At 43.1% G+C, this 25,169-nt stretch overlaps 3 protein-coding genes across 3 annotated transcripts; 2 read left to right on the forward strand and 1 right to left on the reverse strand.

Moving 5' to 3' along the window:
* Positions 1-900: 900 nt before the first annotated feature.
* LOC133989554 (girdin-like) lies at positions 901-19,278 on the forward strand. Its single transcript, XM_062428150.1, has 29 exons — positions 901-963; positions 1,046-1,137; positions 2,788-2,893; positions 4,631-4,700; positions 5,286-5,344; positions 5,443-5,526; positions 5,856-5,996; positions 6,314-6,510; positions 7,746-7,827; positions 9,048-9,206; positions 9,470-9,616; positions 9,797-9,941; positions 10,569-11,225; positions 11,318-11,523; positions 11,624-11,818; positions 12,198-12,328; positions 12,555-12,696; positions 12,781-12,954; positions 13,224-13,385; positions 13,522-13,799; positions 14,030-14,173; positions 14,276-14,462; positions 14,566-14,711; positions 15,009-15,101; positions 15,763-15,974; positions 16,773-16,853; positions 17,449-17,676; positions 17,862-17,927; positions 18,176-19,278. Exons 1-29 carry the CDS (start codon positions 901-903, stop codon positions 19,276-19,278), a joined length of 5,550 nt encoding a protein of 1,849 aa, XP_062284134.1.
* Positions 19,279-20,076: 798 nt separating this feature from the next.
* On the forward strand, positions 20,077-21,935 carry mettl26 (methyltransferase like 26). The gene is made up of 6 exons (XM_062428151.1): positions 20,077-20,325; positions 20,549-20,711; positions 21,068-21,127; positions 21,259-21,326; positions 21,496-21,574; positions 21,691-21,935. The coding sequence occupies exons 1-6, from the start codon at positions 20,132-20,134 to the stop codon at positions 21,745-21,747; spliced, it is 621 nt and encodes a 206-aa protein (XP_062284135.1). The 5' UTR covers positions 20,077-20,131; the 3' UTR covers positions 21,748-21,935.
* A 665-nt stretch (positions 21,936-22,600) lies between these two features.
* Positions 22,601-24,513, reverse strand: wfikkn1 (WAP, follistatin/kazal, immunoglobulin, kunitz and netrin domain containing 1). The gene is made up of 2 exons (XM_062440761.1): positions 24,241-24,513; positions 22,601-24,112 (listed from the first exon to the last, which is right to left on the reverse strand). Exons 1-2 carry the CDS (start codon positions 24,511-24,513, stop codon positions 22,601-22,603), a joined length of 1,785 nt encoding a protein of 594 aa, XP_062296745.1.
* Positions 24,514-25,169: the final 656 nt, after the last annotated feature.

Below are 25,169 nucleotides of genomic sequence, written 5' to 3' on the forward strand. Positions count from 1 at the left end.
AGTGAAATGAAGTTGGGGATGAAAAAAACTTTGGTTATATTTTTGTAACTAGTAGTTTACTAAAAGTCACTTAGCCACATGTTCCTAAATATATACATATATTTATATATTTTTAAATCATGTCTCTTTATAGTTTCACAAAGTACAAAATGTAATCTGCAGCCAAGTGGCTAAGCGGTGAGGTGGGTGTGTAACAGCAGTGTTGCTTTTGTTGTCATGTGAAAAAGAGGCTGCTGCTGATGGGGAGGGGTGTGGGAGCAGTCGCCATGGTAACAGATTAAAGGCAAAGATATTTCGGATCGCTCTATTAGCACTTCTGCTGCAGTGGGCTCAAACTATGAATCCATAAGAGGAGGGACTCATTTATTTTGTTGTGTCTAGATTCGATTTTTTTTAAAGAAGGGGACATCTTTGGCCGAAATTGACACATTTTATTGATTATTCTTTTCTTTTTTTTCTTTTTAAATCATCCTAAAACATCATTGTTAACTCTTTGTGAGTGACGAGCAGGGGAGCTGAGAGGAAGAGGAGGAGGAGGAGGGGTAAGTGGGGGGAACTGACGGCAGATGCCTTTGCAGCAGTGGACCAAGGAGGATGTGTGTGCTGTTGCGGGACAAAATGCGGATGGGATCGCGTTTCAACACTGACTTGGTGACGATTAAACTGACAGATCTCATGGATGTAGCTTCCAGAGGCGTCTGCGAGTGAAAACGCCGAGAGGAAATTCTCAACTAGTTTTAAATGAGATGGATGGGACGGGATCTCAGGCCACTTGAATGGTGCACTTCTTTTAGCTGACTTGTGAGGAAAATGTAGTTGCAAGGCTGCCATCAGCCTTCTCTTGATTGAAACAGCTGGGATATTCTGCTGAGATTAATCTCTCACCAACCTTGATTCACGATGGAAAGTGGAGTTTTTCTGCCCTCTCTGGATGAATTCATGCTGAGCCCTCTGGTCACTTGGGTAAGTAATACAGGATGGACTCATTTCCCTGCCAGAGACTGTGATATCACAACTCATCCTGTACTCTCTGTGTGTTATCTAGGTGACGACATTTGTGCCAAATGATGGAGGCATGCAGTTGGACTTTTCTGAATTACTGGATGGTGTCTTTTTGAATGACATCATGAGCCAAATGTAAGTTGTGTCTTGGTGTCTGTGGCTCACTTTATATCTCATTTGTCACATTTACAATTTAGGTTTTGAACAGTGTCCAGATTGACATTCAGAAGAGCAGCCTGTGTTTTAAAGCTGCATCCCAATCTGGACTATTTAGAGCATCTGTCATTCATTTATGATGAACTGTAAAGTTTGAATGTCAGTATGACCGCTATCAAACAGATTCATCCCAATAAAACTTGAGTCTATATGAGAATCACTGCAGGTATATTTTCCCTCATGTCATCTACAGCAGCAACTGGGTACCAAGCGTCTGCTAAAATTCTTCTCCAAGCACCAACAGTGCTGGCTTTGTCGCTCTGCAGTAATAAAGGGGATCTTTGTAGTCTGCAGCAGTCTTTAAATGCAACTTCCGCATGACTTACAGGTTAGAGTTCCCCCCCCAAAAAAATGTTATTAGCATAAAAGTTATGGATGCACAATCTACACTGAGGGACATCAGCTTGAAGAAGAAGACTAGACATGTGTCAGATCTGCTAAGACACGAGGGACATCATAGATACTGTCAAGATGCTACTTAAGAGATTATGATTTGAGGGCCGTATGTTCTGTGGGAATTACCCTCACCCTTAACAAACTCAAACTGATGGTCCACTGGAAGTTTACAGTTGTATCAAAAACTGGTGTGAATTGATGAGCAGCAAGACTTCCTGTTAGGATCCATTGACGCTTCAGACACTGAAGGTAGAATCTGAAATTGAAGAGTTGCAAAGAAAAAGGTTAAAAAAAAACAAACAACAAAAAACTGATGACCCAATGCACTTGTGGATAATGCTGTCTAGCCACCCCAAGTCTACAGTAACCATTCATCCCACTTATCCCCTAGGGTCACAATAACCAGCTCTAAATGCAAAACAATGCTACGCTGAGGGGAGGGGAAGAGGCGGGATAATCTCTTGGATTGGGAGACCCTCTGGGATTATGGTCTTGTTGTTGGTGTTTGTGGCACCGGGACACAGATGGAAGGGAGGAGGGAGAGACAGACACAGGACAAACAGCACAGAGAGGGAGACAGGATGACAGTGTGATGCACAGGAGATCTAGGTAGCATCTGCCTTTCTCTGTGTGTCTGTTAGGTTGTCTATCTGTCTTTCCTTCTGTCCCTTTACCTGAGATACAAGAAGCATAATCATATTTTACATTTTGGTCCATCACTTTTTACTGTTTTATCACCAGCAACTGTTAAAAAAACCCACTGTAGCCATTGTCTGCACACAACAGACACAGTTAGTATTTTATTTCAAACAGGTATCTTTTCTAGGGCAACAAGAAAGGATACAGACTGACCTATTTTTCTACACTGGGGCCCATGAATGATAACAACATATTATGTGACAGTTAGTTACTACAGTAGACCCATACCAACAGCTCAAGAATCCAACTAAAGGTTTTCTTTTGGGGTGGAAAGTTTAACGTCACCCCATTTGGCTCAAAAACTGTTCAGTTTTCGTGCCTGAAAGGAATGACGCCATACAGGCTAAAGTTAGAAATGAATAGAGACCTCATACATGTTTTTACGGCGTTCCACCCTAGTGACAGCCGTTTTATATGTTTGGGAATAGCACAAATGTCGAGTTAAATGCCTTTTTGTTGTTGTCCCGTCTTCAGAAATCCCCCGGCTACACCTCAGGGTGCAAACAAGGTGAGCAGGGATCCGGGTCAGAGGATCCACAACCTGAACTTCCTTGTCCAACAGATCAAGACATATTATCTGGTGAGTGTGGGATGTTTCCCCCCCTGGGTTCTCAGCTATATGATATGTTATATAATGAATCGAAGCTACAGGCTGCTAAGCCCTCCATCCCTCTTGACATCGGATTATGGTATGGGAACATTTGATTTGGATTTTTCTACTCTACCTCTACTTTGCATCTTGCAGGCATGCACACACACTGGATCACACATGCACAAACCTGATAGTTGTGTCCCAGAAGCTCATCTAGTTCTTCCTAAGATGCATGCCCTAAATATCAGTCATGTCAACATCTGTGTAATCAGAACAGGAGCGATGTTAGAGCGCAGCAGCGGGCCACAGTAAAGCTGCGGTCACAGAGCTTTAGAGTGACACATTTGAAGCACGAGACACTGCAGGGGCCGACACCACGGCTGGTGAATCTTGGATTTTCTGTCTGTGTCAGAGTAATTCAGTACAATTTGAGCTAAGCTGTCTTCTGTTAAGAGCCGTTGAGATCATAAAAAAAGTAATTTCACTGGAGATGGAACAAACAAGCACAGTGAAGGAATGATGGCTTCTTATCATTTTGTCTCACCACTGATGTTATCTTCAACATCGAGTCTATTTATTGCTTCTACTGAAGTTGCTCTGGGTAAAAGTTTGGTTTCTTCTTAAATGTTGGTATCAGTCAGAGTTCACTCTGATGTTTCAACACAGCTTTCACCCCCCAAGAACTTGAACCTGAAGCAAATAGAAATGACAGAGTTCAGTAATGCTTGCTTCTTGCTAAGAGAAAAAAAAAAAGTTAATGTGCTTCAGACTCTGTTGTAGAAAATGTCGATGAAGCTTTTGCATATTTAAACTGCTGCTGCTGTTAGATGAAAACCATTCCAGTGTAATTTTGGCTATTTTTGTGCAGTATGGTCAGCTGGGGGGCTTTTAATTATTCACTGGTGGAAAAAAAACTTGACATTTTGAGTTAGAAGAAACAAGGGTTTTATCTGATAGACATGATTAAGCTACGACTGGAGTGTATTATACTTGTAGTTGAACAGTAAGATGCTGCAGTGCAGTGTATCCCTGACTTATTTAGATTTGCACACGATTCATCTTCAAATCAAATATCCTGATCTGAATTAATAGTGCTAAACACTTGAGACTTAATCTGAGCTCCACACCCTGTAACCACAAATAAATGTGGAAAATAGAGGACGATGGGAGAGCCATGACCAGTTAGTTGAACTTTCCCAAACGGTCACAGTGGCAGTCACTGGAAAATGTGGTGCAGCCACGCTTTACTGCATCAAAAGGCTAAATGATGCCAGTCAACTGTACTGTAGGTTTCCTTTCACAGGGGAAGAAGTAATTGTTTCCTGAACTTCACTGTTCCTCATCAGGAGCTATTAGCAATCATTATTACACCGCACACACACACACATTAGTGCTTACACACATACTGTACATGCACTCATGAACACAAGCCACTTATAGCTGAAAACAGGGCTGCAGCAAACAGTTTTGGGGGATTTCACCACTGCACCGGGGAAACTGGCTCTGTCATCGACCCATTCAGAGCACTCACTCGTTTGTTGGCTGCGGTTCTATACATGCGTCTAAGCAGCTGCTATGTGCTGTACATACATACGTCCCTGTCCATTCAGACACTTTGGCTAGACCGCAAGAAGGGTTTTATTCTGTTCTCGCCTCAGTTTGGCCAAAATGTACTTATCTTCCTTTTTTTCCCTCGTCCCTCTCTGTTTCTCTTTTTCTTCACAGGATAGTCTGAGACAATTGATAATGACTCCTTTGCCAAACGTGTTGCTGCTTGGCAGGACTCCTTACTGTGGTATGCTCTTTTAATAGTGTTCCTCCTCTCTCTTCTCTAGTGGAGCTGCAAAGTCAGTATAAGGTTGGAAGCCTGATGAGTGTGTTTGCTGATACTCAATACGCACTGCATTGATTTTTCAGTGCAGAGTAAGATATGTGTAGTATGGATCTGGATCATTTGCTGGCTGCTTGTAAAATTTGAGGAATTAATTAAAAGAAAAAGATTTTCGTAATTTGAAAGAAATGTTACAACAACCCTGACAATTAAAGTAAAGCATGCAGCACTATCAATGCAGATCAAATGATTATTTTTGTGGCTAAGTGCTGAACAATGAACATCATTTTATCCCCAAAATGGTTGGTTGAAATATTCACACACAGTCTGTCTTGGCTCAGTCCTATACCGTTTTAATTCAATTTCACTCTATCAGTCTGATAACCACACTGGCATGTAATGTTAAGGCTTTGGTAACTGATGACCCCAATTCACCAACCAGCACTCTATTCCACTTCAATCCATGCCAGCAGCCTTTAGTGCTTTCATCTGATAAGTTACACATCTCAGATAATTAACTTTTTATTACATGCCTCTCCGCCACTACAGAACAAAGTTTGGAGGAGATGAAGAAGCTTTTGCTGTTACTGTTGGGATGTGCAGTCCAGGTAAATACTGTCTGAAGTTTGAGTGCAGTGAATAACCTATTTTTCCATCACAGAACCAGGCTGCATGAGCTAATTCATTATGTTATTCTCATTGTCAGTGTGAGAAGAAAGAGGAGTATATCGAGATGATCCAGACACTTGACTTTGACACAAAAGCAGCCATAGCTGTGCACATCCAAGAGGTATCTGATTTCTTCTCCCTGGGACAAATGAAAAGAGAAGGCCAAATGACATGTTAGCCATGTTAGCTGAATAGGACATGTAACATAATAAAACACAGATTATAGCAGTTGCTCTGAGGTTAAAAATGACTCATATCACAACCCTCATGTCTTCAATGTTTTGGCACTTGATCAAGTTATTAAATATGTATTAAGGATTTTTATTTGTAACTGAAGCAATGATTACGAAATTTCAATCATCAAGATGATCATCATGTCATTATGTGTTCTTGCATATTATATTGCTCTTTCCTTTTGTACCCTGACTGTCACGTTTCAATATTTTCCAGTTGACTCACAGTCAAGAGAACGTGCTAGATCTGCAGTGGCTTGAGTCTAGTGAAGTGAACACAGATGAGCTGGAGGCCATGGCGAGAAACATGGCCATGCACCTCCGACACCTGCTGGATCAGAGGGACACCCACCTGGAGGTGCTCATGTTTGTTTTTCATCACTAATTATGATTGTTTAAGATGAACTAATTTATTAACTGCATTTTTCTGTGAATTTGGCATTTTATCTGAACCTCTGTATAATCCAAACCTATTCTACACATGCAGTTGTACTTTGGCTATGAAGTCCATGGGGAAAATGTAAAATCCCTGTGGACATTCTTGATCATCACAGTGAAGCTATTTAAATCAACAAGCAATGCTTCCAGTGCACAGAAGTTGATGGGAAATTAGGTATTGAGGCTAATCTGGTCATCTGTAACCTGTTGCATTCCTCTGTCTCTTCCTTTTTGTAGACTATAGCAGAGTTAACGCAGGAAAAGGAAGGTGTGGTTAGCTTGCTCAGTAGTCCTTCCAGCCCACAGTCTGCCAGCTTTCCCCACACCTTGCAGCAGCAGCAGCAGCAGCAGCAGCAGCAGGCCGGGACTCAGCAACACCTGGCAGTGGAGCTGGCCGATTCTAAGGCCAAAATCAGGCGACTTAGACAAGAGCTGTGAGTACCGCGGTCACACTACTAGCTAGCTATGTCAACAAAAAAATGTGTTTATTTATAAAAATGAAAAAATATAATGCAGTTTAACATGAGAGGATGAGGGGAGTGCAGAAACGCACTTATATATATATATATGTACATACATATAATTGACATAATCAGGACAGCAGAACATTTTCATTTTATGTAGCATCTTTTACTGTTCTACAGTCAAGAAAGCATCACACAGAAAATATGCTAATGAATAAGAAAACAAAAAGGAGCTGTATCATCTTAGCTGAAGGTTGTCCTTTCCCAAAATAGATCATTTATTATATAATCTCTCTGCATGGCATAAATATGTGGGTTGGTAAAGAAGCTGAGGTAGCCTCTTCTCTGAGGAACTTCCAATAAAGAGTGAATGAGAGAGAGAGAGGAGAGAGAGAGAGAGAGAGAGAGAGAGAGAGAGAGAGAGAGGAGAGAGAGAGAGAGAGAGAGAGAGAGAGAGAGAGAGAGAGAGAGAGAGAGAGAGAGAGAGAGAGAGAGAGAGAGAGAGAGAGAGAGAGAGAGAGAGAGAGATATTACAGGATAAGAGATGCCCTGGGGGAGTTTGGCCCACATTAATGCCTGCCTGGCAAGTTCCATGGCTGTGCACTACCACTGACCCACATTGGCTCTGCGTATCTGCAGATATTGCATGCACGCACACACAGACACACACACTAACCCTGATCCGATCAAGACCTCAACTCTATCTTTGCTCTCTATCCCCATCTTCTCCAGTGTATTGTCCTCTCTTGATGGGATGCTCAGATTAACATACTGTTCCCTCTGAGCAAACACAATGTCACATAGAGCCATAAAGTATGGCTTAACTTTGAGCTTTTGACTTGCCCTGGCCTTATCTATACATAGACTGTATGCATTGGAATCACATAGCTGTTTCTCATTGACAAAATAATACATTTACAATCTATTAAAAAACAACATATAGGTTCAATGAAGTTCAGGTATGGGGAAAAGGTTTGTGTTATAATCCTTTACGTGTAGATTAGTGAGATGCAACCACCAGCAAAAATAAAAAGGACCTATGCACCATTTTGAATTTACCATTCAGCATTTGAAACATGGAATGTGTTTATATGTGACTGATGTATAGTCATTTAAAGTAATTAATTACATTGAAAGTCATTGCAGAAAAATAGTAAGTAGTGCACACTAACCTGCCTGCCTGCACTGTTCACCTGACCCGACAGAGAGGAGAAGAGTGAACAGATGCTGGACGGCAGACACGAGCTGGAGAATATGGAGGCAGAGCTGAAGAGGATCCAGCAGGAGGTTTGAAGTCAAAGAAGACAAAGAATAAATTGCAGCTCCTTCTAATAGTGACACACAGTAACCATCTGACCGCTCTACAGATTATACAGATTAATGCACACCATACTTTGCTGCAGAGCAGTGATTAATGAAAGCAAATTTAAACCTCTGAACTCTGACTCAAAGATAGAATTAAAGCTTCTGTGGATTTATCTGAACAGGAAATCCCAATTAGTGTTCTCTGTTAAAGACATACTATGCAAGATTTTCCTAAAATAATGTAAAGATACATACATAAGTAATCCCTCTCAATCATTACTTATGACCCACTAGAGGTGTGTGGAAGTTATTTTGATGTGCTCAAAGCGTTTCTAGGCATCAACGTTCGGGCAGTGGGCAGTGGGTGCAGCCCCCACCAATAACAGCACGAGGTCGGGACTCTTTAAAAATGAAGCGACCAGATTATATTCCTGTTTTTTATGTGCTTCAGTGTTTCCTTTAAATGCTTACCACTGTTGAAAGCCAGAGGGTGCCATCTTTAAATGTTGTGTTTACAAACAGCAACAGACAAATCCTACATAGTATGCCTTTAAAGCCTTGTGGCTTAGGCTAGACTAGTTAGCATGGTTCATATGTTTTCAACAATAATTGAAATTCGAAGCAGCACTGATAAAGATATGTCAATGTATTAGAAAACAGTTAGTTGTTTATACATCCAGCAAACATGGAGAGGCTGAACTATTAATTTGGAGTCATGTTTCTGGCCAGTATTCACTCTCATTTTAGTTCTGTTGTGGTTTCCACAAAATACAAAGAAAAGAAATCTGGCTCTTCTAAACTTCTAAATGCAATGCTTGTACTGCCATTTGGTGCTGGGCAGGTAGCATAGAGTGGGAGTATCAGAGCTTCAACTGTCTGCTGCATCTGAAAATGATACTGTAGATAGTGATGAGAGTGAACAGTGCATTTGTCAGCTGTAAAACCAAAGCAACGCTCAATAGTTTTGAGAAGAGCTGCAGAGTCAGGTGATGAATCTTTGTGGCTTCATCACTACTTGCAACCCCTTTTCACATACATATAGTCATTTATTTAATTGTTAGTATAAAAGTATTGATGACTGTAACGTTAAATACCCAATCTTGTCCAAAAATGTGCTCCACAGTAAAGACTAGCTGAGAAAGAATGGTGCAGAGCTACTTTTTTCCCCCCACAAATCACAACTCTGTCTGAACTTTCACCAGAACTCCCAGTTGCTTGTGGATGCCCGTGCAGCTCGCACCTACCGTGACGAGCTGGACGCCCTGAGAGAGAGAGCCATCAAGGCGGACAAGCTGGAGAGTGAAGTGGGACGCTACAGAGAGCAGCTGCACAAGATGGAGTTCTACAAGGCCAAAGTGGAGGTTGATGCAGTATAAATATTTAACCAGAGAATTTTGAGACATTATTTTGATCATATATACTTACTCTGGTGCACCAATTATATATGAATACATTTTAAGATTATTTCTTGGATGATATGATATTAAAGTTTTTGGACATAGAAATGTGAAAGATTGAAATTAAGAGAAATATGATGATGTGTAAAAACAATTTCAATACACCGACTATTGGTGAGTGGAAGTAAAATATACATAATTTAAAAGATATGTTCTTTGTATCTCAGGAGCTAAAGGAGGATAACAGGGTGCTACAGGAGACCAAAGAGGTGCTGGAGGATCAGTTGGAAGGCTGGAGGGCACGCTCTGATAAAATTCACCAGTTGGAGAAGCACAGCCTTCTGCTGAAGGCCCGGATCCATGACATGGAACAGGTCAGCAATCTGCACACTAAGTCTTGTGTTAAACCACAACTGACAACACAGATCAGTGGTATATAACTCAAAACTCATCATGAGATCAACAAGTCCTGCTTGAGTCTTAATGGTCATCTTGTACATATATCAGCTTGGTTTGAATCCTTGATCACTGATAACTTTGTGTCTCCACTTCAGGAAAGAGAGGCTGATCGGAGGCGCATTGAGGAGCTGCAAGAAGAGAACCTGGCTCTGTGTTTGGCACAGAGGAGGAGCATGGAGGAGTCCCAGCACCTGGGCTGGGAATTAGAGCAGCTCTCCAAGACCACTGGGGACTCTCAGGGTAAAGGCTGATGTTGAGATGAAGTAATGGATGTTAATGGTTGGATATTAGACCAGATAATTATGGAGATGGTTATGTATATCATGGTAAGATGTGCGTGCATCATTTCTTCCATCCAACAAATATTTCTATTGTCTTGACAGACAAGAACCAAAGTCAAAACATTTTTGTGTCTTTGCATGCAAATTGTACATATATAGAAAAGTGAAGTAGTTTTGTGTAGCCTACTTTATCTCCATTACTGGATGTGGGATCAGGAGCAGTTAAACTCAAATGAACAAAAACACTTAAAACCATATCCCATGGCAGATCTAAGTACTAAATTACCAATTTTATTTATAAATGTATTCCATTTTCTAATTTAAGGATTATTAGAGTATTACAGTTAGATTACTGTATCCTCTTTTGTTTATATGAACACAGAAATTGCACTTATTGGATCTAAGGTTCAATTCCTCCCTCTACAAAGAAAGAGAGTATTTCCCTATCTTTGAGTGGAGCTCCGACTCATACTATATCACTAATTTAACAGACTAAATGAGTATATCTGTGTTTATTAGTTTTTCAATCTCGGGTTCATACTTTCCTTGGACCCAAAGTTAACTTCCATACTGTGTTTGTCTAAAGGCCAGCAGACTCTGAGTGAGGAGGTGAGTGAGAGGACCTGTAGTCGCATGCTGAAGCTGGAGAAGGAGAACCAAAGTCTCCTAAGGACCATAGAGGATCTCAGAGCTGCCTCTCTAAATAACAACACACAGCCCAAACACAGCAATCACCATAACTGTGACCATGTCTGCCAGGTGGTCTATAGCGCCAACAACTGTACCTCATCAACAGGCTTACAAACTTCCTCCTTGAATATAGAAAACCACACCGATGTATCTCCTCTCAGTACAATAACACAGCAGATGCCCAATGGAGATTCAAAATGCCACCACGAAGAAGAGCTGGAGAGTATACAGAGTGAGATCCTTCTCACAGATAATTCACACCTTCATATTCAGGAGAAAGGACAGCTAGAGGGCGGAGACAGCGGAGATCATCTCAAAGAACTAATGTCTGATCTGGAAGTGTTAGAAAACCATCACAATAGACACCATTGTTTTGTTGGATCACGTGATCACTCCCCTGGCTCAAAGAGCAGCAGCCCCTGCCACAACAGCATCTTCACAGGTCTGCCAACACGCTCTTCCTATGCCAGCAAGCACACACAGCGGCTGGAGGCCAAGTGCAGGGCCCTGGACACTGTTAATCAACATCTACAGATTTCCCTTGACAACACTGGTAGGTGCTATACATTACATACATCAACAAATAATAAGTAACACCCTTACAGGCTCCACATTTATTTATTTTTCCCTCTTTTATGTCTTTAGACCGAAAAGTCCAGCGTCTGGAGGCAGAGGTTCAGGAGCTGGAGGCAGAGAACCAGAGTCTACAGGCCACCTTGGAGGAACTCCGGATCTCTGCAAGACGCCTGGAACAACTGGAGACAGAGAAGCAGAGCCTGGAACAAGAGACCACGGCCCTGGAGAAGGACAAGAGGCAGCTGGAGAAAGAGAATCGACGACTCCGTCAGCAGGTAGGTAGTGTAGGCCTGTTTTCTAGGATCAGATAATATCATCAAATATTGATGATATGTTTGAATTAAAGGACCACTGTTCTACCTTCTTCTGTCGCAGACTGAAATACAGGAAGCCAATTTGGACAGCAGTAATGTTTGTATGGCAACCCTGGAAAGGGAGATGCGCTTTTTAGTCAAGGAGGTGGAGGGGTTAAGGGAGACTGCTGAGAGGGTCAAAGGCCTGGAGAGAGACAACAGAGAACTGACCAAGCAAGCTGCTATCGACCAGAGGACCCTTGCCACCCTCAGAGAGGTGAGGATAGGAAGTCTGGGCTGCCCAGCTTACGCTGACTGAATAAGTAATCCGCCCTGACCTACTCTGAAATTTCACTGATATTGCACTGCTTCCTCTTGGATTTTATACAGCAGCTTTGCACGTGCATTTCACATGGACATAAGCTTTAGCTTTGACTGGATTTGATACGTGCACATTTACAAACACATACATGATCCATAAAGTAGGATCCAAAACAAGTAACTGAATACAAGCTGACTACAAACACACATTAAACTTTTTTTTCCCCCTAATATGAACAAAATCTGTCACAAAAACAAAAAAGCGTGTATGTTAACATGTATGTTTAAAGATAGTTTTTTTAAATAACATAAAATGCTGTTAAATATGTGCCTAGGAGCTGGTGAGCGAGAAGCTGAAGACCCAGCAGAGAGACAATGAACTAGAGAGGATGACCCATGAGCTAGAGATGAAGATCCTGAACCAGGAGAGCGCAGAGCAAGCGGAACAAGATGCACCAGACAACAGGTTCATACATACAGCTTGAAATGTGTATAATTTAGATTATGGAACTCTTGAAATTAGTATTATTAGTAGTAGTAGTAGTATTATTATTATCATTAGCATTTTTATTATTATTTTGAAATCCAGATGATGTTGGTGCTTGAATGCTGTTGCTAGATTGAGTTTGTAGGAGCTGAATTCTGGGATAAATAAAGTTGTCTGAATTTGAATGAAATCATTCTCCGAGCAGCAGGTTCAAGATGCTGGAGTCAGAGCTGGAGTCGTCCCTGAAAATGTCTCTTCAGATTAAAGAGGACAAGATGGCCGCCCTGGAGGCTCGTCTGCAGGAGTCCTCCACCCTCAACCAGCAGCTACGCCAGGAGCTTAAGAATGTAAATGGTGTCAATGAAGTTCAGCTTAACAGGCCTGTTAGATCTTCCCCAGATTCAAGTGTTTGACCATTTTCCATCACACAGGTGAGGCTGAGCTATGAGGCCCTGCAGCAGAGGCAGGAGGAGGAGTGGACAGCAGCGAGCACCACCCCTCCGAGAGAGACGGGCAAGGTGATGAGCGAATGGCTGCGTGAAAGCCAGGAAGCCACGAAGGAGCTGTTGAAGCTCAAAGACCGCCTCATTGAAGTAGAGAGAAATGTAAGTGCCAGCATTTATTCTTTATTGAGCTCAAGGATCTTAAGGATGGCCCTTATGGGATTACATTATATGATTGATTCTTTTACACAGCAGAATTCTTGTTTGATGCCCACTTAATGTTGTCAATAGAACAGACATCGTTTTAAAGATAACATTACACTACTACATTGTTCCTCCTGCAGACAACACTGTTGCATTTCACTGTGGTCAGAAAACTAACTTCCCCTCTCCTCTCTTCCTCTCCTCTCCTCTCCTCCTCTTACATACAGAATGCGACACTAGAGGCAGAGCGCCAGGCTATGCAGACACAGCTGAAGCAGCTAGAGAGTCAGTCTGACAGCCAACAGGCTCAGATTCTCGCCCTGCAGAGGCAGGCTGCCTCACTGCAGGAAAACAACACTACCTTGCAGACACACAATGCTAACCTGCAGGTACCAGTACAACACACTCTATTCTCTGTAGTGAACATTACATAACAGCCTTCTCGACATGTATTCCTGATATAGTCCTACATGATTCTTTATTAAGCCTTTTCATTAGCATTAACTGGTCCTGTTAATTCTCCAGGTGGAGAAATCCAATCTGAACTCGCAGAGCGCCTCCCTCATGGCACAGAATGTTCAGCTGCAGCACCAGCAGTCAGGGACAGAAGGTGAGCGGGACAGCGCCATACGTGAACGCGAAGAGCTGCGCAGCGCACATGAGCAGTTATTACGTGATCACGAGCGGCTGGCAGCTCTGCATGAGCGGCAAGCCATGGAGTACGAGGTCCTGATGGGCAAGCACGGCTGTCTGAAAAATGTCCACCGCACTCTGGAACTGGAGCATCGCACACTGCAGGACAGGTGAAGGAGAGTAGAGACAGGGCAGCTGAGGTTGATAGAGAGAATATGATAGAAGGTCTTCTGCTTAACTGATTAATTTCAATGTTATTAGCACATTAGTTTTCACTGAATCACTAGGAGTTATTGATTCTTTGATGGTTGAATTTCATATTTCTCTCCTGCTGTATAAGATCAATTTAAGATGATTTGGCTGTCAAAAGTGCACTTAAAGATCACCTTCACATATTCAGGTACAACAGCCTGTTGCAGCAGCGGACAAAGCTAGAAGACCTGGAGAAAGCCCTGAAGGAGGAGCAGATCAGGATGGCTCTGGAGAAGGAACAGCACAGGAGCACTGCTGCTGAATGCTGCAGGCTTCGTGATGAGAAGGACTGGTGAGGAGGCACAGGCACATACACACTAATTGACATTCACTTTCACCTACGCATATAAAAAAGCCCACGCATTCATTTACTCACACTGACGATATTTTTCAGGTTGAACCAGACGTACCGTCAGCTTCTTAACGACAACGAGTTGCTGACAGTGGACCACAAGCAGCTCAAGAGCCAGCTCAACGAGGCCAAGCTGGAGCATACCTGGCTGGAGGCCGACTTCTCCAAGCTCAAAAAGGAGTTTCAGCAGCTGGACATCACGTCCACAAAGCTCACCAACCAGTGTGAGGTATGTACATGCAGCAAGCCGATCCGGCCTTTGTAATGTCATCTTCGACGTCATTCACATTCATAGGTTTGCATGTCCACCTGCTTGTCTTTGTGATTTTTAGTTGCTGAGCCAGTTGAAGGGCAACTTGGAGGAAGAGAATCGCCATCTGCTCGCCCAGATTGAGACCCTGATGCTGCAGAACCGAACCTTGTTGGAGCAGACCATGGAGAGCAAGGATCTGTTTCACGTGGAGGAACGACAGTATATGTAAGCAGACTTCACCAAAATGTATCACATTATACCATACTGTGATCATTTGTGCTGGTGAAGATACACAGGCACTGGAGAGGAAGATGAGCAGTGTGAGCCACATGTAGAGACTGGGCTAACCATGGGTATCATGGTTATCATCAAGTTGTATTTGAATTGAATAGAGTTTGATTTACAATATTTTGTTAATGAGCTACCACATTAGTGCTCAGTGTTTGAAACAGCCCAAAAACCAAAGTATTTTGATTATAATTGAGGATCTATTTATCTTCTCTCTCTGTGGTCTCTGTTCAGTGACAAGCTTAATGATTTGAGGAGGCAGAAGGAAAAACTGGAGGAGAAAATAATGGACCAGTACAAGTTTTATGAGCCCTCACCTCCTCGCAGGTAAGTTGCATATAAGAGTGGTAATTACTTTATTTAACCATTATAGCTGGAAGAACTTCCCATAAGTATATATTGTTTAATCTGAATGTTAGAAAAACATTATGAAATAACCCCTCATGTTAACACACATTAGTTCAATTCTTTACTATCCAACTATTGACCAATGCTTTTCTGTGCTCTTCATAGCACCTTAGTCATGTTGGTTAGAGTGGTGTAGCTCATTTTTAATGTGATGAACAGCAAATAAATCAGCAACTGTTTTGATGACCGAATAATAATTTCAGTCATTGTCTGAGCAAAAATGCTAAAAACTTGCTGGTTGCAGCACCTCAAATGTGAGGATTTCAGAATTTTCTGTGTCATGCATGATTGTAAACTTAATATCTGTAGATTTTTGGACTGTTAATGAGAAAAATAAGACATTTGAAGATGCCACCATGGGCTCTAAGAAATTATAACTGTCAATTTCACTATTTACATTTCATAGACAAAAAATTATTTCGCATATTAATTCATAAAGAAAATAATGGTTAGTTGCAGCCCTACCAGGTTGCCAGTGGTGACAGTTAACATTTAAACCAAGAAGTAAATGTAGCTGAGATGATATTGGGTGGCAGATATGCTTCTCATTCATTTGTCGTGTATATCTGCTCTTCCACAGGCGGGGGAACTGGATCACTCTGAAGCTTAAAAAGCTGATCAAATCCAGTAGCCGCGAGCATGGACCTGAGCGTCCACCCACACCAACACACTCAGGTGTTAATGAGTCACACCTCTCCTGTCAAGACAACAGCTCGTTCATCAGCTCAGATGGCTCTGGAGGCTCAGGCTCCACTTCAGTAGGAGATGCCATCTCACCCCAACGTAACAGCAGTGAGTATGGGCTTCTTGAATTCACCAGGTCATCTTCCATAAACTTGACAGAACCGGTTTCATCAAAATACCAATGTCCCTTCATCACCACTTCAGCCATAGACCAGGAATTAAGAGCCACGCTTTGTATCCCACCAAGGAGACCACCAGGATTGTTCAGGAGTGTATTCATGTAAAACTCAGCACACAGCCAGTGGACAGAGACAAATCGACAGATGTAGCTTCATTTGAAGGAAGGATATCTTCCCTGAATCTAACAAAACTACGCCCTTCACCTCAGTGTTTTCGAATGACCCACAAAAACTCAAATTAAAGTATTTTTAAGTAGTTTTAGCACCGTCTTCATGTCCTCTTTTTTGTGTAGTCACATCCACCGTACACAACCTTCATACATTGTGTCCTGAACAAAATGTGTTTAGTTGCTTTTTATAAGTTAAGCAATATTAACAGTTGCTTGAGATGTGCAACCTTTTATAAACCCTTATTAATGCAGAATGAGATCTTAGTCATTCAAAGGTCAGAGGTGACTGAGTTCAGTGTGTTAAGAAGGAAGCATATGTTGTGTGTGTCATTCTTCCTGATGCATGATGTGTGTGAACTTTCCTCAGCAGTCCACAATTTGTCTCCCCTGTGTCTTTCTCGTGTGTTAATGTATTTCTTCACTCCTTCCATCTCTCCTTCCCTTGTATTCTCCCTCCCTTCCTACATACCTACCTCCCTGTACCCTCTTTCTCTCTCTCTGCTTGCATCCATCACCTCTCGTCCACCTCCCTTGTGGCCGCACTTGCTGTTAAATAGCCACACTGAAAATGTTTCCCCGTATGAGGAACAGGCTGAAGGACAGAGACAAAGTCAAGTCCCTCTTCCGCCGTTCCATGTGTAAGAATTATTGTGTTCCAGTGTTTGATCCCACCTTGATTGTAGCCTTTTATTTCACTGCTAACTCACCAATACTAGCTGTGCCTTTGCTTTATGATTTTCATCATCTTTTCTACTACATGCCATAATGCTAAAGCAACTGTAGTTTGACTTCATTATTTTCAGCAAGCATTGCTTCCCAGCACGTATAAAACCAGTGGTCTTGTGTAACACCATTTAACTACAATAACTTTAAATCATTTGATATGATATTACACTTTTAAGAATCTGCATCAGTCACTTTCCTGCAAAGTGGCTGCATTTGAATATCTGGGATATTTTTATCAGAACAGAGGTCAAAGAAATGCTGCATTGCAGGAGAACACTGATGTCACATGAGCTCTGTCCTACCAGGAGCCTGCTGCACTGTAGGGAAAGATTAACAGTATAATACTAAAATGATAGACTATTGTATGGTCTAAGGAGAAAGCGAACCATCATTGTTTTCCATACCGCAGAAAACAAAATCCCTCATTATCTCCATGAGCAGTTTCACCTGTCTATCCCCTCCCTCATCCACCTCCCACTTGTTCCACTCCTCCGTCCAACAATGCAGCACTGAGCAGCTTGGCGGGCCCCCCGGCCCCGTCCGAGGACAAGCGGCGGTCAGAGAGCTCAGAGCAGCTGGATGAGGACAGGAAAGACATATTGACCTCATCCTTTAGCACATCCATCTTGTCCATCCTCCACCTTCATTCCACCAGTCCACCATCTGGCCATCTCCACATCACAGCCACTGACACTGCTGAGACTGTTCCAGATGTTTCTGAGCTGTGGGTGACAGGTAGAGGCATTCATAAGCCATTGTTTCATTTGACGTCATCTGCATTTGTAGAGAGGAGTAGAGCAACACATGCTTGAGCTTTTTTTTTATTTAAACGTGTTGAAGCTATTGAAAAGACTGACATGAAGAACTTCACCTATATCCCTTCAGTGTTTCTCATTTTGTTTATAATTTATGTCCCACAGACAAGGATTCAAATGATAGTGCTGTGCCATCTGGCTATGAGGACAACGACGAGCTGCAAAACCACGGTAAAGCCCTGTGGACACTCATTTAGAGGATTCTGCAAGCATACAGATGTATTACCAGCCCAGGAATTAGAGTAAATCCATCAAATCGCAATCATGACCTTGTTTCATATTAATCTGTATGCTGACCCAAGAAACCAGGCCTGACTCTGCTGCCTCCTGTTGTTCATGACAAATACTATGTTGATACACATGAAATAGACATGTAGTCCTATAAAGGTAATTATTGTATTTTTTTACTTTCACTCCAGGGATCAACGTGGTCCAGAGTCGAGCCCAAAGTGAGAGCAGCGGTGAGTTCAGCCTGAGCCTGGATAATGAGCCCTGGTCTAATGGCAGCAGCCCTGTCCAGCAGCCTCAGTCACGCCGCTCCTCCTACCAGCCACCCAGTGATACCTCCACCCCCCAGCACACACAGAAGCAACAGCACACCAGCTCTTCTGCTATAAACAAGGAGAAAGCCTCCACCATTCCCATTACCAAGAGCCAGAATTCAGATCCACAGCCTGTACCAAAACAGAAAGACCCTGGCCCAGGTCAGGACTTCTGGCTCACAAGGGGAACAAAGAGCATCAGGAGGGGACCAAGAGGAAAAGTGACACGTCGCTCATCAGATTCAACGGGCACAGTCAGAATAAACCCTGGGTTCAATGGGATTCATTCAAAATCGAGCCCTAGCAAAGGTGAAATCACCCGAGCCTCGGCTTGTTCACCGATTACGGTGTTGTTTGTTCAGGGTAAGTCATCCTCAATGTCTGGCTGCCTTAACTGTTTCTCCAGCCCTCTGGGGAAAGAGGTAAGACTAAAGGGGCCCAGGTCCCCTAAAAGTCTCCCTCGTGCCAGCAGTGTCATTTCCACAGCTGAGGGTTCGTCCCGTCGCTCCAGCGTCAACAGCGACTGCAGGGTGGCAGTCAAGACTGAACCACTCCCCGTCCGGGTCTCAGAGGAGAGCAGTAATCAGGAGGAACAGGAAACAGCCAATCAAGAACCAGACAAAGAGCCTGAGCCCACTCCTCCGGTCAAACCTCCCAGAGAGCAGGGGATCGTTGTTGCCACAGACCGCCCCAGATCCGCTGTGCAGGAGCCACTTTTCGGCTCCTCGTTCACTTTCAACTCTGTGTTCTCTAACACCATCTTCAGTGATTCTGTGGTGACTACCGCGAAGAGTCTGGATGCACTTGAGAGCAACCAGACCTTCCTTTGTCTGAATTCGTCCCTGGTGAAAAACTGTCCCCTTGTGAGCCAGGAGTCTCAAACGTCACAGACACTGCTCAACATGGAAAATGGCCAGAGTCAAAATGTAGAACATAGATCTGGGCTGGAGGAGAAGGACAAACCGCTCACTATTGCATGAAAGCAGCTGTCACTCTCATTTTGTATTTTGTGTTGCAGGTACCTGCAAGCCAGTTCTCATCACACAATTTTAGTTACTGTAATTTCATATATTTGCAGTTTATTCCACTGTTTACCTGAGAAATATATTACATGGTGCATTCAGTAAAAAGATGTTTAGATGCTTTTGGTTCTGATTTCTATCACAATGCTGTAATAACATTACCAGCTTTTACTTCTTCTACAATATAACAGATTAAGCAACTCACAGTTTCCTATCAGATTTGTTTGCAGTTTCTTCATAATGTACTAAATTTAGTAGGATCCTTGTTTCCTTGCTAATAATTAGGTTGTTGTGTTTCAAGCCTGTTTAGCTTTACTTTACCACACTGACAATCCTTTGTTATGTATATTTGTGTTTGCCAAAACATTCTCGTCATTGTTTCATTTTATGTCTTCACGCTCAGGCAGTACATTTAACTTATTACACTTTGATTTCTGTTTCTCTTAGATTTGAATTTGATCCCAGGAGAAAATGTGATGTTCAGATTGTGAGATAATGTGTAAATCTTGTAAAATATAATGTGAACCTGGTTGCCCCCCCCCCCCCTTAAATAAAAGAAACCCTCTGAAATGTACAGAAGCGCACAGTCATGCTTTTATAACGGTGCAGAGTATTTTGACCCGCCCACTATTCCTATTGGATGTAAGACCTGTCATGCGACGCAACACGGAAGTGGACCATTTCAGTCGAAAAAACAAAACATTAGTGGGCAGGTGAGTTACACTGCTCGGTATAACGGCAGTTCGGTGTGCTGGAGTGGCTCCGTAAGCTGTACCGTGTTACTCGACAGTTGTACCCGGGGTTTGGCACCATGCTGAACGCTGCAGCCGCGGAGAGGAATAAGGACCCCATCCTGTCGGTGCTAGGGGACAGCGTGAACACCGGGAGACCCCTGCAGGCGTTGGAGATCTCCTCCGGTACCGGACAGCACGTCACACACTTCGCTCAGGCCCTGCGGAACATAACCTGGCAGCCGTCAGAGTACGACCGTCAGTCTCTGGCCAGGTAACAGTTTTTACATTGAATGCGCAGCTTATTAACGTTGATAATTACGGTACTGAATTGAAGTTAAATTGCTGAGTAATGTGAGACGTTGGTCGTCCTACGCAGGTGTTACGGTAGTTACGCACCAATCATGAGAAGTACGAATGATGCGCAGCACTGTGCGTGTTTTTTTTTGGAGGCTGCCCGCCCTAACAACAACACCGTCTTTTGTTTCTATTCTCAGTATAGAAGCGTACAGAGCCCACTATCAGCTGCACAATGTGAAGCCTGCCATCCACCTGGATGCTTCTCTGCCCCATGAGTACTGGGGAGGGATCCAGCCAGAGAGCCTCGATCTGGTAGTCAACATCAACATGATCCACATTTCTCCAATAGCTTGCACACAGGTTAGTGTTTTTTTGGTGCTGCATTGATTGGCCCCACTGCTCATTTTTACCCTGAGGCCCCCTGGTGGATTAATCCAACCATGATTGTATCTCAAAAGGTACCCAGTGCTTTGAGGATGCATTTTTAACATTAAGTTTTAATAGCTATAAAGTGGCAATACTGCAATGCATATCCTCTAGAGTGCCTATATACAGCATAACCCTATACTGTTGATAATTACTGTAACCAAAGCCCCTTTACAGTTTCTGCCTCAGGTCTTTTAATCCTTTAAAAAGGACTGAAGTAGTCCTGCCAATCACTCTCTACACGCATTATGTGATGTTAGCGCCTTAAGACATCCCTTTTCTTCTTCTAGGGTTTATTCAAGGGAGCTGGAGCAGTGCTGAAGCCGCAAGGCCTACTGTTCACATACGGGGTGAGTGAAAAACCACTTCATGGTGTAATAAACATGCACGTAACACATTCATGCCGCAGTAATATGAACAAATCTAAATGTGAAAGTGTGACAGTAAAAATTACATTGACTTTTTTGTTTCCTACACTCAGCCCTATGCAGTGAATGGGCAGATCACCCCACAGAGCAACATTGACTTTGACTACAGCTTACGGCAGAGGTGAAGTGTATTTTATGAATCAATGCAATGTTTAACAGAACTCACTATGATTATGCATGAAATGGTTATACATTAGCTTCTTCATTTTTTATACATCACCAAATTTAAACTCACTTGTGTGTGAAACTAAATGTAAGTTTGTTTTAAGAGCTATCACTTTATCTCACAGGAACCCAGAGTGGGGCCTCAGGGATATTGCATTCCTCACTTCAATAGCACAAAGAAGTGGTTTATTCCTGGAGAAAGTAGTAAGTTATCAACATACTTTTTAAAAAATCTCTGTAATGTAAAAAGAAAGATGACAACATGCAAGTATGGGAATATTGGTTTAACTAATGTTTGATTTAAATGTTGTCTTTGTTAGGTGGACATGCCAGCGAACAACAAATGTCTTCTGTTCAGGAAGGAGAGTTTGGTGTGAAGTTTCTTTCTATGGACCAATATCAGAGGAGATGGACACTTAAAGCTTCAGATACATTGCCAAATTTTTCTGAACTGTAAACAAATCATGTTTCCCCTTATTCTAATACAAACTGACATTAAATGAAATAAACTCATCAGAATTGTTATACTCTAATCTATCATACAGTATATTCTGTATTGCACACTTGAGAAAAATGAATGAAGGTGACAGCTTTACATGGCCTGTGTCTATATTTGCCTTGATACAGCATGAAGCAACCTACTCTTTTTATTTTTTATTTCAGTTTGCAGAAACATCAGTAAAACTAACACACTAGAAGTGCTTTGTAGAGAGAGATATTGCAGAGGGAATGTGCTGCACATTAGACCTTGAAAGCATACATAACAACAGAAGAGAACGAATATAAAACACCAACGTAACTGACTAATATAAGGAGTCCAATACAAAATATACATAATACATTAAAACAAAGAAACACAATACAAAGACAATATACTTTAGATGACTATTTCATTAGCATCACAAGTTAAGTTGATCAGCTTGTGTGGCTGCTATTCTGGCAACTATCTTGCATTTCAGAATACTAACACACAAAATACAAGTCAAAACAAAGAATATCTATTTTTATAGTATTTAAAACCGAGCTTTTGAGCTATAGCATCAAGGCCTCACAACACATCTGGAATGTAGTACAACCTGTGTTGTGATTAATATATACCGTACATACAAAAATACATCCCATAACTTTATGAACATAGATAACATTTGATATAAAAAGTATTAAATATCAGCTTCAGTGCTAAAGGTTCAGGTAACCACAGGTCCATTTATTAGTTCAGATATCTGTGTTTTAAAACGTCCCACAGGCCTTTTTGCCCAGAACCTCACGTAGTCTCTTGAGTCTGCGATTAGTAATGGCTCTGACGTAACTGTCTGATTGGATGATGGCTATGCCGTCCTGCACTACACCCATCACCAACAAAGGGTTTTCCTCCATGGTGATGTTGGGGCAGGGGCAGCTCCAGTCAATCTTGGCAATAGTCACCTCTAGGTGCTTTGTATCGAAGAAAGTCAATCCCATCTTTTCATCTCTGAGAACCTCTTCCAAGCTGAAGCGGGCCAAACCAGAGTCCAGATCCTCAATCAGCTCTGTCAGTCGCCCCACAATGGCAAAGTCACTGCGACACAAGCTGGGCACCATTTTCCCCTTCACCCGACAGGTCTTACAGGGTTTCCTTTTGGGTTGTGGACAGTTTGCCTCACACTCCTTTTGGGTGCGGAAGCTGTTCGCATTCCCATGGCAGCCCCCATAGGCAAATGCTTGACACAGTTTCATGATGGAGTTCCAGGCCCAACGCATCACCCAAGTTTTGCAGGGGCCCTGAACGGCAGGCAGGAAGCAGATACCCATCCCCTCTCTCTGACAGGAGGCCTTGCACTCCTCGTAAGTCTCAAATCGGTTGCGGCTGTCGTCACATCCACTGTTGCTGAAGGCCATGCAGGAACCCAGCTTGCTGTCGTAGTACCAATCCACATGGCGCTCACCGCTGCACACTCTAAGGTCTAGTTCGGCCAGGCAGTCTGCTGGTGAGAATGGCCGCCCCATAGGCATCTCAGGGTCTTCAGAGAAATCGTCAACAGCCCGGCGGATGACAGAAAGTGGGTAGTCCGCACGCAGAACTCCTGCAGAATTGCGTGCGACGCAGGTGTAAATGCCCGTATCCCAAACCTGGGCATTGTAAATAACAAGCTGTCCGATATTGGTGATCACCACGTTGCCATACATCTGATCAGGCCTCATGACAAGCCGCTCACGCCGTTCACTCTGTTTCTCCCAGGTTACATCAGGCCTGGGGAGTCCTATGACATCACAGTGGAAGCTGACTGTGCCTCCGACATAGATGGACTGGTGGTTAGGATTGGAGTACAGTGAGGGGGGCATGGGGTCATCCTGGGAGGAGGTTGGGGTGGGGTGAGGTGTAGTGTCCTGAGGCAGGGGGCTGGTGTGGGGTCCGGCGAGGTAGAAGCGGCAGGGGAATACAGTTAAAGACACCCCCCGGATGCAGGCCTCCGCATCCATGTAGCAGCGGTTGAAATATGTGAGGCCATCTGAGGCGCAGGTGAAGTTGGGCTCTTTCTCACATCTGTCCTGGCACTTGCAGATGGGCTGGCCATCCCAGATGTCACAGGTCGCTCCCTGCTGACTGCAAATAAAGTCGTCACAGGTAACTGTGGGGGCAGTGCCTCCCTTACCTCCACCCTGCCCATCTGGCTGGGCAGAGCTGCCATCAGAGAAACGAGCAGCCACACAGCTGTTGAGGCCACACACATTGGTGCAGCATTTCTCAAAGTCAGCACAGTCCTGCAGACACAATGCACAAAACAGCAGATATGAAAGGAAATAAATGATGCAAAATGAAGAGTAAGAAACAAGTGCAAAAAAAACAACTGACCAGTCTACTATTATTCTGTAGGGATAATACAAGTTACCTCATCAACGTTGCAGTCCCTCTCGCAGGTGCTTTGCGCATCAACCCAGAGATTTGAATTCAGTTTGTTAGGACAAAGTCCTTCGTGTTCAACCTTAGATCCTGCCACACTTGCACACAAAGAAAGTTCGGGTAATCTGCAAATCAAGAGCACCAACAAATACGCACGTATCCATCCTAAACCTACTTTAGGCCTATTTGAGTTGGGCGCGTCATGCCAACTTGTATCCTTTTTGCATCTCTGCTCCAAGAGTTGTAGAAGGATTTTATACATTGTTGTTCTTTTGCATGAGTCCCCCCCCGAGTAATTCCATAACTCCTTTAAGGTCTGAAAATAAGGACGCAAGTATGCAGTCGATTTTCAAAGGTGGTCCTCCGTTCTGTGCGTAAACATTGTGGAAACACGAGTCAGTTCGTTGTGCGCAGAGAGGAGAGTTGTAATATTCCCAACGATCGAGACGAGCTCCGGTACGCTGGACATTTAGTGAACAAAATATATGTCAGGCACGAGTTTAAAAAGACATCTGGACTGCAGGAACATTTAGCCTTGATATTAAAACAAAATTATTGCAACAATGGGCAACATTTGAATCGAGCTCAATTTCCCAGAGCAGCCGAATAAGCGAACGAAACCGCACAATGAGAGAGAAAAGACGCAACATCAGCCTTTCAGAGTTTGAATGGAGGTGGAAAGGGCAGCCCCTCTGACCGCCCCCATGGTCGTCCAGTGTCTGAAACTTTTATGAAGCAGCACCATGCGCTAAGCAACTGGACAAACATTGTAAAAACATCAAAGAAAACGTGAGTGCCGCGGTGGCAAGCTGTCCCAACAACGGCGCACACGGAGCCAAACATTCCGGTGAGAAACCCAAAGTTAAATGTGTCCAGACAGAATTTATAGAGGTGTCATTCATAAATAAGATAATAGGC

This window comes from Scomber scombrus, chromosome 2, assembly GCF_963691925.1.
Source record: "Scomber scombrus chromosome 2, fScoSco1.1, whole genome shotgun sequence".
Taxonomy (NCBI): domain Eukaryota; kingdom Metazoa; phylum Chordata; class Actinopteri; order Scombriformes; family Scombridae; genus Scomber; species Scomber scombrus.

Bases quoted from the DNA above. Each gene is read 5' to 3' on its own strand.
- wfikkn1 (XM_062440761.1), bottom strand. From the start codon at position 24,513: ATGTATAAAATCCTTCTACAACTCTTGGAGCAGAGATGCAAAAAGGAT. The intron at 24,113-24,240 runs GTAACTTGTATT...TTGTGTCTGCAG, and splicing joins GGGACTGCAACGTTGATGAG to GACTGTGCTGACTTTGAGAA.
- LOC133989554 (XM_062428150.1), top strand. From the start codon at position 901: ATGGAAAGTGGAGTTTTTCTGCCCTCTCTGGATGAATTCATGCTGAGC. The intron at 11,819-12,197 runs GTGAGGATAGGA...ATATGTGCCTAG, and splicing joins CCCTTGCCACCCTCAGAGAG to GAGCTGGTGAGCGAGAAGCT. The intron at 12,329-12,554 runs GTTCATACATAC...TTCTCCGAGCAG, and splicing joins CAAGATGCACCAGACAACAG to CAGGTTCAAGATGCTGGAGT.
- mettl26 (XM_062428151.1), top strand. From the start codon at position 20,132: ATGCTGAACGCTGCAGCCGCGGAGAGGAATAAGGACCCCATCCTGTCG. The intron at 21,327-21,495 runs GTGAAGTGTATT...TTTATCTCACAG, and splicing joins GACTACAGCTTACGGCAGAG to GAACCCAGAGTGGGGCCTCA. The intron at 21,575-21,690 runs GTAAGTTATCAA...TGTCTTTGTTAG, and splicing joins GTTTATTCCTGGAGAAAGTA to GTGGACATGCCAGCGAACAA.